The following is a 12740-nucleotide window of genomic DNA, read 5'->3' as shown; positions in this document are numbered from 1 at the left end:
ATGAGTAAATAACTCTCAAGAGTTTGAATGATTTGAGCAGGTTTACTCAGTTCGTACAGGCAAGACCCAAACCTTAAACTTAAGTTTTCTGACAGTTTTTCTGTTACATCATGGCTGACTTCCTGAACTTGACAATGCTATGTTAAGAATTTTCCACTAATTAAGTGGTTCACATTTTTATTAGTAATGAGTAAAATATTCATGGTAAGTTGTATGGTAAAGCAGCAACAAGAGGAAAATGGATTTACTTTCTAAAATCATGTTAATAATGACTTGGCTAGCACATTTATGTTCTCAAAGCACTTTCATCTACTTCTTATTTGTGGAGCAATCTTATGAGTCAGGTAAAGAGATTTTAAATCATAGCTTTGCAGATGAGGAACAATAGTTCATGACTTGTTCAACGTTACAGCTAGTATCACTCCCAGCAAAATGCCTTTAGTCAGTACTTGATAAAGGCTAGTTAAATAGAGGGAATGTTAGCATCAGAACTAGAATTTACTGTTTCTTATTTCCACTGAGGGCTTTTTTTTTTAGTAGATCGATCATTTACAAATATCTCCTAAAATAAACCAATAAATATGCTAAAGTGTCATGTTAATAAAATTACTTCATTTACTTAGCAATCTGAGCATGTGTACACGCATGAGCACACACACTTTCATCTCTTCCTGTTATGGGATGAACTGTGTCCCTTTACCCCCACCCTCAAATTTATATATTGAACCCCTAACTCCCAGTACCTCAGAACTTAACTGTATTTGGAGACAGATTAAGAAATAATTAACATGAGTTCTTTAAGGCAAATCCTAATCCAGTAGGACTGGTGTCCTTATAAGGGGGAATTTGAATACGGACATATGCATGCATGTGTGCACACGGAGGGAAGACTATGTGAAGACAGAGGGAGAAGACTGCCATCTACAAGCAAAGGAGACAGGTGGCAGAAGAAATCAACGCTGCCAACATCTTGATCTCAGACTTCTAGCCTCCAGAACTGTGAGAAAATAAATTTCTGTTGTTTAAGTCACCCAGGACTGTGGGACCTTGTATCAGCAGCTCTAGCAAATTAACATACTAATATCAATTATAATTTGATAGTTCAAACTGGTTTGTGTGTGATGTGGTAGTAGTTGATGGTAGATGAATGCAACACACTTGGAAAGATAAAAAACTTTGAAATTAATCTCCACATAATTCTTAAGCATACTGAAGCTTTTTGAAAATTACAGATTATTTGCCAACATATGACTACCCGTGGATTTAAAACTGTATGAATATGTTATAAAGAAAAAGTAGTAATTTTGTTACATAATATGTATTAATGCTTAAATGATGCAAATGTGATACTTCATATTCTAGAAATAAATCACTTTAATATCAGAAAAAATAACAGCAATCATTTGCTCTCTGGAGTAAATTAACTTTATCCCTTAAACACTAAGCATTAATGCAAGTTGGCTAGCTCTCTGTAGCATACATGTTTCTTTGTTGACCAAAACTTAGTTATAGTTAGTTATAATCAATAAGAGTAGTAGTAATTCAGTATTTCTAATTAACTTATAAGATTCCAAAAAGAAAAAAATCACTGGACAATGGTGTGAAGAACCTTATATACTGGGTATGTATATGTATATATACACGTACATACACATACATATAAGCATAAAGTCCATGAATTAGTTAAGGCCTTGCTTAATATTATCATCTAAGCATCCAAAATACTTTTATCCTAAAATAGACAAGTATCTCTAATTTTCAGCTGGAACCAACAAAATACAACAGGACAAACCCATAAAATAATGTGAAACAAATAAGAGGATAAGGTTAGGTTAAGTATTAAAAGTATACTTTTACCACCATTGGGAAGACAAAGTCCATTTGCTTTATGCAAAGTGTTTTTGTCCTCAATTATAAAACGGATCAATATTCTTAATGTGCCTAAGGAGTATCTGTTAGAAGTCAAAGGTATTGATTCAAAGAATAAAAATGCCATTTTTTCCCCCAATGTATGTACTAACAAGATTGGTTATTTATATTACTTATTTGGCTAATAAGTGTGTGTGTGGGTATAAAAAGAAATTTCCTAGGAAAATATTATTAGAATACGTATATAAAACACACATAATAAATGTGCAATATTTTAATGTACTTATGTCTAGAAGCAACAGATTCAGCTCTCTATATTCAAGGATTCATCAGTAGGATTTGAGTAATCATTCGATTACTCTTTCATCCTTCAAATGTTGACTAACAACTTTCTTGTCAAAGTCTCTCACTAAGCAATTTGGGAGAATAAAATAATATATATGAAAGCTGGTGCATAGCAAATGTGAGCTGAATCAGTCAGGCTACAAGAGCAAAGACCTAGCCTGACTAATAGAAATGTTAACACAGTCAATGAAATAGCTGCATTATGAAGGCATGAGGTAGGCCTATAAAAGAGGAGAGGCTTCTTCCTGCCAGAAATAAAGACTTCAAGGAAATGGGGTAAGATTTTAATAAGTGGATTATGGAGATGGATATACAGCAATAGATACATAATAATGTAATAATAATAATACAGCAGTATTAGCAAAAGATGAGATGGAAAGAAGGCAGAAAGGGTCCTGAAGAAATGCTACATTTCAGCTTGGCTATAGTACAAGACTTGAGCAGGGAAAGGGAAGTTTTGAACCCACTCTTTTTAACAGGGATGTCCTCCACCGCACCCCCAGTGAAGTTACTAATGTGAGCACAGAAAGAAGTCAGGATGGCGTGTGGCTGTATGTCACTGTGCACATGCCCAGTTTTTTTTTAAAGATTTTATTTATTTGAGAGAGAGAGAGAATGAGAGAGAGAGAGAGAGAGAGCACATGAGATGGGGGGAGGGTCAGAGGGAGAAGCAGACTCCCCGCCGAGCAGGGAGCCTTGATCCCGGGACTCCAGGATCATGACCTGAGCTGAAGGCAGTTGCTTAACCAACTGAGCCACCCAGGTGCCCCCCAGTTTCTATTTGTATTCTATATGCATTCTATTCATGCAGATGTTCACAATACTTTTTCTTTAAAAAAAAAAAAAAAGACAAGAGAAGTAAGTATCTGAGGTAAATAGTACAGGACAACTCAAGTAAACTGAAAGATATGAATAGAATTTATGAATCTCAAAGGAAGGCAGCCAGATATTTCAAAGAATCAAGAGATTTCTGAGGTATTTGTATGATTATATAAAAACAAGCTTTAATATTGAAGGAGTACATATTTTTAAATCCTAAAAGGATTTTCTTTTCCCATCAGTATACTCCAGGAACACAGCAAATTCTATGAATATTTTAAAGTGAAAAAGAGCTTCAACTTGAAATGTCCACTTCTTTAAGTAACACATGCTGGTGTCATTCCCAATAATGTTAACCTGGGAAATATCTTTAGAATAATGATTAAATGTAAAATTTAGAAAATAAAATTGTATACCCTCTCTGCATTAGACACATTTGTTTCCGTGTTGCCTTTTTCATCTCTCTTAACATTCATGTGGGCATATATAATCCGACTAAAATAACTGTACAAATGATAGATAAATCTACAATTAAACTAAATTTCCTAATAAGAACATATTTCTGATAATGTCAAAGCCATGTAATCAATCCGAGTATGAGTCAACAATTTTTTTTGCAAGAAAAACTGATTCTGTTGGTTATAGATATAGATCCTTTTCAAGTATCAGGAAGCTCCATGCCACCTAATCTACGAGGAAATGGACTGTAGGAGGAGGAGACTCTAGATAAATCCATCAGTCACTCTATGGAAAAAGACTCATTTCAAATCTTGGAGATGATGGGTCAGCAGCACCATATTGATATAAAAACAAAGATAGGTATTTTTCATTATTATACCACCTAAATATACTAACTGCTCCAATGGTAGGGTAAGGGGGATAATGGAAGCTTTGGTGTTTTATTTCTGTGCCAGCACTAATTAGCTGAATAAATTGGGGCCACATAACATCTCTGGGACTTATTTAACTCAACCAATAGAATGTAAAGGCTAGTTTGAATATACTTTAAAGTTCCTTCCAGTCTCAATTTAGATGACTCAATTTTTTGCTTCTGGTTAGTTCCTGTATCTGTTGAATCCTTTTGTGAGCACTTTGGGCTTCAATTTTTATTATAATTTTCAACTTTGTATGTATTCTAATTAAGACTTATGCGGAAAAATCTAGCATTAACATTATATTTGTCCTGGACATTTGACTAAGCAAAGTGCTTTAAAATCTCTTTATGTAACATTTTGTTACTTGGAATTGAGATTGTTCACAAGGACAATAATCAGTCTTTTTTTTTTTTTTTAAGATTTTATTTATTTGCCAGAGAGAGAGAGAGGGAGAGTACAAGCAGGGGGAGTGGCAGGCAGAGGGAGAAGCAGGCTCCTTGCCAAGCAAGGAGCCCAATGTGGGACTCAATCCCAGGACCCTGAGATCATGACCTGAGCTGAAGGCAGACGCTTAACCATCTGAGCCACCCAGGCGTCCCAATAATCAGTCTTAATATTGGGGAAAAAAGCTTATTTCAGTGTCTGTACCAGGTTCCTCTGCCCTTGAATAACCTACTTTACATGAGTTTTTTGCATCTTTTTTTTTTTTTTAAGAATGACCACAGGACCCCATTATACACTTTTCCAAAAAGACAGATGGCCAACACACAGGAAAAGATAACTGACCAACATCACTAATTTTCAGAGAAATGTAGACCTGAAAAATAGAAAAAAATTTTTTTTGAAGATTAGAATACACTGAGTATCTTTGCATACAAATATAAGGAGAGACCTTCCTTATGGGTTGAAAGTCCAGTGCATGAAATATTCTAATCTGCAAAATGATTTAGGGATTCATAAAGTAAGTGTATGCACTTACTAAAGAACAGTGCATCTCATTTTTAAGAATCCAGTGTTTGACCCCATTTTTGTGGTTTGTATAGGAAGGAAGGTGACAAATTTAGCTAAGAGTTACTTTTCAATTACATAATAATCCTGATTTATAGTAAAATAAGAAATATTTAAGAAATATTTCTTAAGAAGAAACACTGAAAACCAATTTTACATAATTGTTGCATCAGTTCTACATTTTCTTTATTTTGTTTTTTTGTAAACCTTCCCATATCTCTGTTTTATTAGAAGATTCATGCCTTTTTTTCTTTTATCTTCTTTGTCAAGTTTCACATTCCTTAAGGGTCTCTGAAAGTCACAAAAGGTTAAGATTGAATTCTACTTGTTGGTTCTTATATTAAATGATGAATAATTCAATATTAACTGATGGTAAGTTCTAATTGTCTTCTCATAATCCTGACCAGCAAGGAAGAATACTAAAATCAGAATAAGAAGTCCTATATTTGATTCACAGGCAAGTAATTTTTGGATGCTGTTACCTTATTTGGAAAAATGTGTTTTCCATGTTCTATTGTATGAATCTTAGACTTGATTCTCAACAAAGCACTAAATCAGGACTACGTGGGCAGATTCCAAGAGAATTTCGAAGAAAACAGACTTGTCTGCAACCCAACTGGGGTACATCTCCACAGGCAGGTGAGTTGGTCACCTTCCTCAGCAAGGGGCACTAACCTCCAAAGATGAGGTTTCTGAAGGTTTAAACAGAGCAACTACCCTGCACATGTTCCTCATTTGGTGTCCACTGTAAATTCATACTCTTTTCCATCAGAACCTAGGTTTAAACACACTTCAGGTTCTCATCTTTTAATAGATTATTATCCAGCTTTTTTCAAAAGGTTAGCTTGGAGAAACAACACCTACAAATGATTAGGCATTATTATGCTAGGACAGTCTAAAGAGTAGATTAGAATACAGGCTCTGGAAACAGAGATCATGTGTTCAAATCATGGCTCCAGCACTTATCAGTTCCATGATGTTCTGCACAACTCAACCTCTCTATGCTTTGGTTTCTCATTTGTGAAAAGGAAATAAAATTAGCACCTGACTCATAGGATTGTTGTGGGAATTAAATGAGGGGTAAAACATAAAGTGCTTAGAACAGTGCCTGGCACATGTAAGCACTCAATAACCATTAGTCAAAATTTTTACCATTATGGACTTGTTAAAATTGAGCTATTTTAGGCACAGAGTTATTCTAAATTCAGTCCATGCAAGACATGTGGTCATCATAAAGCTATATATCATGGTCTTAGTAATTTTTTTAAACATTTTATTTGTTTGACAGAGAGAGAGAGAGAGCACAAGTAGGTAGAGCAGCAGGCAGAAGGAGAGGGAGAAGCAGGCTCCCTGCTGAGCAGAGAGCCTGATGCGGGGCTCGATCCCAGGACCCTGGGATCATGACCTGAGCTGAAGGCAGACACGTAACTGACTGAGCCACCCAGGCGCCCCAGAGTTAGGAACTTAAGCCCAAGTTTAAGCTCACTGATTTATTCTTCATTGTATGCCCCTCAGATTTTTTGAGGATACATTAAAAAAATTAGATTAAAAAATCCTTCATTTGCTAAGTATTTAAGATATTTTGTGTATTTTTACTTTTTGACTCAATTTTACCCAAGAAAAATTTTCCTCTCTTGAAGAATTGCTGTGGGTATTTCTATTAGGAAATTAAAGTTATACAAGATAGCACTTGGTGTCTGACAGTTTTAACCTACAAAAACTGCAGTTTCATAGGGTTCAACCCACTCTCATACCTTCATTTTTGCGTTGGCTCTCAGGAAATTATAACTAAACTTAAGGGTAAGACTGAAACATTTTTGGAGGAAAGTTGTATATACACAGTAATAAAATGTTCTTTCTACCCATGAATGTTGTTAGAAAGATCAGATAAGATAATGTAGATGAAAGTATTTTATAATTTAAATGAAAAAATTTGAATCCACTGACTCAAGTCACTACACAAAATTTCTCCCTACACTTTGTTACTTCTTAGACTCCTTTTAAACTGTAAACAAAGTCTTCAATTCTTTTTTTTAAATTTTATTTTATCATGTTATGTTAATCACCATACAATACATCATTAGTTTTTGGTGTAGTGTTCCACGATTCATTGTTTGCATGTTTCAATTCTTTTTTTAAAATTATTTTATTTATTTGAGAGAGAGAGAGAGAGAGAGACAGCACATGAGCAGGGTGAGGGGCAGAAGGAGAGGGAGAAGCAGACTCTCTGCTGAGTGAGGAGCCCAATGTAGGGCTCCATCCCAGGACCCTGGGATCATGATCTGAGCCAAAGGCAGACGCTTAACCGACTAAGCCATGCAAGCACCCCCAAATTCTTTAAAAGAAGATTTGAAAGAGAGAGAGAGCGCCCATGCGCGTGTGGGAAGGAGCAAAGGTAGAGGGAGAGAATCTCAAAAAGTCTCCCTGCTGAGCATGGAGCCCCATGTGGGCTTGATCCTACGACCCATGAGATCATGACCTGAGCTGAAACCAAGAGTTGGATGCTCAACCAACTGAGCCATCCAGGCACCCCTTCAAATTCTTTCCATAATATTTAGGGTAAGACTCGGAGCTAGTCCTTATTTAGTTCTCAAGCATCACTCTGGCCCCACGTCTCCATACTGAGACCCTTGAAAGTTCCCTGAATCTGTTACCCTCTCACTTGTATCCCTGCCTGATCACACTATGACCTTGGTCTGGAATGTATATTCACAACATTCTGTCTGAATTTCCTCCTTTTATCTCAAGATCCAGCTCAGGCATCCTCAGTTAAAATAACTGCCTAAGTTAAAACTCTTTAATCAAGATTATCTTACACCTGAACTATCTTAGCTTTCCAGGTGTCCTTATTTATAATTTGTCATTTCTCTAGTTCACCATCTAGTCTAAATCACAGGTCCCATCATATCACCATGGTGCTGAAAAATACAACTCTCCTTTGACTACAATGTAAGACCTAAAATCCTTAGCATGGAATTGAAGACTCTTCAATATGTCCAAGACTATCTCATAAGGTACAAGAGAAAAGATATGATGGAAATGAGGGGAAAAACATTTTGTAAACCTACCATTTTCTTTTAAGGGTACTTGGGATGAAGAATTTCCAGAACTATGCAAAGTCATTCCTGTGGTATAAATTAAATTATTAGACAGTTTATAAAATGATCAGATACTATATTAGTAATTTCTGTTAAATTCATAAAAATCAAAACATTAAGGTGGCAACATTTTTTTTTTTAATTTACACCCAGAAAAATGTCTTCCCACAATGGGCTTATTTACTGTTTCTAATGTCCAAGTTAAGCATATCAGCTTGTTTTACAGAATAAATTTAAACACAAATGTATTGTTTCTGGCAATGACGTTTTGATATGTCAAATATGAAATGATGAAACTGAGTTTTAAAAGCATTTGTTTAAATGTTTAAAGAAAATTTAATATTCAGTAAGAACGAATAATCTTAATCAAAAAACAAATGTGGAAAATAAATTTTCTTTCATGAGTGAATTTTATTCTGTGTTTTTCAATGAAATATTTACTATTCTTCATCTAGTATATTATGGATTTTTATGTAGATGAAAGCATTTCTAATGAAAATAGCTTAGAATCTATATGGGATCCCATTACATATGAATACTCTTTGAAAAGTATTTTCTAAAAGATTGAACTAGCATCTTCTTAGGCTATTTTCAACACATAGGGTGGTGACCTATAGAGTGAAATCTTGCCTTTTATCTCTTGAAAGTCTTTTACCAATTCAATTTAAATTGATGCTAGTATCATCTCTGAAAGCTGTGGAAGCCTACATTAATAAAGTAATGTTGCTTTCTGTAAATATCTACCAATTATAGAGTTCTCTTTTCATTTACTCGACAGATCTTCAATCCAACTACAGATAAAAAAATATTTTTTAACTTTGTGTAATTAGGATTAAATGATCAAGCGTTGGTCTAAGTGAGAGTTAACTAGTATTACAGTAAAACAGCAGCAGAAGAGGGTGTCCTTGTTTCTTTTCTGTCTCCCCAGCTGTCTCCTATTCTGAGTTCACACCTCTGTGCTTAAATATCTACTCTTCTGTAAGATTCCAGTGCATTTCCCTTTTAAGATGCATAAAACAACAGGAAACCTGAACTATTTATCTCATAAGATAGTATGTGTTTATAAACTTCTTTACTTACATACTTAATATGCCTCAGCTAGCTGGGAGTATTGGAAAAAAAAAAAACTCTAATCAACTAAGAATTTCTACCTATCAACCACAGCACATTTCATAAAAATTATCTGGTTTGAGAGATAACTGCATTCACGCTAAGCTGAAAGTACCCTAAATAAATCTTTCTTTAAAAAATACAGTATGAGTGGAGCCCACTGCCACCGGCTTGTATAGAAAATCCAAAGGAAGGCTGTCCAAAGCCATGGTACCAGACTGTCTGGGTTCTCTCAGTATGACTGTCACAGTTTTTAACTGTGACCAAGAGAAAGTGAAGTAACAGTGTGCCTTGAAGGAATCACCTGTTAAATCAGTTTTTGATTTGACTTGGCACATTTTAAGTAGCCTAAAATTTCATATTCAAAAGCAGCTTTGGCAATTAGGACATAGAAGCAAAAATAATATATTGGTCACTAACATTATTTCTTTCATTTCACTATGAGCATGAGGTATGGGAGAAAGAAGGTAAGCTTGTTTATGCTGACCTATAACATATGCTTGACCAGGGTCTTCAAAGGATGAGGAGTCTGATTCCTGTTTCCTCCTTTCAGGACTTCTATTTAAACTTGCAACAGACTTTGAACTAAAGAGGGAAAAGGAAGGTAGGAGGGGGATGTGTCAATGTAAAAAAATATGGTGAAAATAATAAAACGTCAAAACAAAAACAAATGTATGAAATGTAGAATTTACAAATAATATGTAGTTGGGTAATTATGTTCTTACTTATTAAGTTTTGTGAATCCTGCCAAAGATTCTGTATCAGATCTTGCCATCTGGTGTAATGGTTTTCCTACCAACTCCGCAATGCTCTGTGGTGGGGATTCCATGTTAACAATGACATTTTTCCGATGAGGGTAGAGAGAGGCCTGACTGAGATCGTGGTATGATTTACTCATCCCTCTAGGCTTTTCCTCCCATGAAGCTTTGCCACTCTTCTCTTTTGCATTGTTTTGCAATGGCTGGTAAAGCGACAGCTCTGAGCAGGAGAGCCTCTTCAGAATCTCAGCTTGAACTGACAGAGGTCGAACGGCAAGTTTGTTCAGGGTGCTGCTGGCCAGACTGCCAGTGCTGATTGCTCGTCCCATATTAAATCCTCTAACGGACTCTGCTTGGAGATTCAGGCTCCTAAACGAAGCTCTCTCTACAAGGAAATAGGATGGCTTTACACGATGGAAACACCGCAGTACCTTTATGAGAAGAGTTATTTCAATAAATAAAATACAGCATGCAGTTTTTAATTGTTTTGATTGCCAACGTGAGTAGCAGCTTTCCAAGTGTGGCAAGCAAGGATCTGAAAAAGGAGTTTGGTTTTCAAACCATCTCTCCATCCTTGTAGCTTTCTCACAGCCACAGCCTGGTCAGCATTTCCTACCTGATCTAATGAATCCTGAGCATCTAATAATGTTTGGGCTTCAAGCTTGCTGACTCTAAATTCCCAATTACGGGTTTCAGTTAAAAAAGAAAATAACATTTGACATAGAAATTTCAATCCCAGTGGTGTCTCTGCTAAAATCCCTGCAAGCCAGGGACGGGGAGAGGGAGAGATGGAGCCTAGACAGGCTGACATGAAAAAGAAGCTATGCAGAGGAGAATTTTGCCCAGAGAAAAAGTTGAGTATTGTTATTTTTTTTAAAGCTCATGGTAGATTGTGATGGTTGTACAACTCTGTGAATATACTAAAAACCACTGAATTGTGTACTTTCAGTGGCTGAACTGTAGAGCGTGGGAATTATGTCTCATTAAAACTGTTACCAAAGAGGAGGAGAAAAAACAAAAGCTTTTACAGAAAATTATTTCTTTTGTTATTTCATTACTATGCCAATCTCACCTTCCCACTTGGTTGACTTTTCATGATTGGACTGAGGCACAGGAGCCATGGGAAAATCAAGTATTACTTGCCTTCTTTCATTTTTTTGGTTTCTGTTAATAAACATGATCAAGGAGCTGGGGTTCTCATTATGCTTAAATTCCTTTCACTCCTAAATACACATCCAAAGTCTTTTAGAGGCTAAATTTAGAGATACTCTATGACAAGTGCTTGGCTTATTCTATTTTGTGAGAGCCAATGTAGTATTTGAGCATTTGAGGCTATTAACAAAAGCACTGTATCACAGAATTTTAGCATCAAAATCCTTTCATGTAAATAAAGGGCCAGGAGCACAAAATTTCAAATGATTTAGTTCATGCACTGGTAATCCACATTACAAGGCACTCCCCGTTTGGTGAAGTTGGGAAGTACCAACCCTATGTTGCACACTATAAGGAAATACAGCTTGACCACCATGGCTGCAAAAACTTCCTTTTAAAAAGAAAAGATCAAATGATGCTGCTGACTTAGATCTTTAGATTCTGTTTCATTTACCTTCTAATTCCTAGGAAGATTAATAATTAAGAGTTCACCTCAGGCATAAGGAGATAGGAAAACACAGGAGATTTTTAAAATGCATCAGAATGGAGTTTAAATAAACATGCTTCATTGTCAACAGGAAAATTCAATGTCCTTTTGCTGAACTGGAGTGGACACCAAATTAAAACACGAGAATAAAAATAAAATATTGGTTTAAAAATTCCCAGAATGATCTTTAGCTTAAAATAATTTTATTAGAGCAGATAACATGATTTCCATTTTCTTTTGCTTTGAGAGCAGACTGTAATCAAAGATGCAAAACTTGGTCTTACACAGATTCAACTACCAGGATATACCTTTATACCCAACAGGTTTCTTCACCCTTAAGGAAATGTAGACCACACTTTGACAGAAAAAGGGACAGACTGCTTTGTAAATATCCAAGATTATGCTAGTCAAATCCATTCATAGCCTAGTCCTGGGTAAGACTTAAAATGGTGCATATATTCACTGGACGGGAGCATAAACTATCAATTTATCTGATCTGTCCTTTATCCCTTTCACCTGGAAAGGACTCCAATATGGACTGCCAGGATGGGAAAGGACTTTAGAATGAGCCTACATCCTAATACTAGTGTTTCAGATTTGAATTCAATGGTTGGCTAGTTCCACACAGAATCTGCCATCCACACTACCTAATCTCTGTGCAATTGTTCAATCCTTTGTACTATTTGATATTTCTTTATACCATCAACTTAACTGTATGCTCTTTTGAGGAGAGCGACTTCATTGATTTCTGTTATTCCATAGCACCCAGCATCATCTCTCTTACTACTTACAAGTAGTAAGTGCTCAATAAATGATTATTAATCTTAAGTTCATTCTATGCAAATTAGTTTTTTCATCAAATAGAAATGAAAAGATCAGGGTTCCAGGCTCATTTGACCTCTGAGTTTAGGTGAGACACTATGCTCTGAACCTGTTTCCTCACCCAGTAAAATCTGGGACTAAAAGGCCTCTAGGGTTCTAGCACCAACATTCTATGATGCTATAGAAGTAACATATATTTGTCAGCCCATCAACCTCCTACAGACAACACCAGTTATTTTCACTTGTCTAATACAGTTAATTAAGTAGGCAGGTAGTTACTTCTAAGCCATTTTAAGCAAAAAAATAATTCCTTTGAAGGTTTAACAAAATCTGGGAAAAGCTGTAGATAACACCGTCTTAAAGTGCTTTCACATATGAGTTCAAGGATACACAGCTG

At 35.7% G+C, this 12740-nt stretch overlaps 1 protein-coding gene across 17 annotated transcripts in view; it reads right to left on the bottom strand.

The window, feature by feature from the left end:
- The window catches only part of PTPN13 (protein tyrosine phosphatase non-receptor type 13), a 204381-nt gene that overhangs the window by 52792 nt on the left and 138849 nt on the right, over positions 1–12740 (bottom strand). For 13 of the 17 annotated variants that reach the window (XM_073891890.1, XM_073891892.1, XM_073891894.1 and 10 more), the window contains 3 exons: positions 9850–10267; positions 9612–9709; positions 7985–8041 (listed from right to left, as the gene is read on the bottom strand). The exons of the other annotated variants lie outside the window; for them this stretch is intronic. In XM_073891890.1, the coding sequence (XP_073747991.1) occupies positions 7985–8041; positions 9612–9709; positions 9850–10267 (573 nt within the window). The remainder of the gene's footprint in view (positions 1–7984; positions 8042–9611; positions 9710–9849; positions 10268–12740) is intronic. 17 annotated transcript variants of the gene reach the window in all.

Source organism: Callorhinus ursinus, unplaced genomic scaffold, assembly GCF_003265705.2.
Source record: "Callorhinus ursinus isolate GAN/ISIS: 27379988/994484 unplaced genomic scaffold, GSC_fseal_2.0 scaffold4, whole genome shotgun sequence".
Taxonomy (NCBI): domain Eukaryota; kingdom Metazoa; phylum Chordata; class Mammalia; order Carnivora; family Otariidae; genus Callorhinus; species Callorhinus ursinus.
This window is presented reverse-complemented; position numbering and strand designations above follow the sequence as displayed.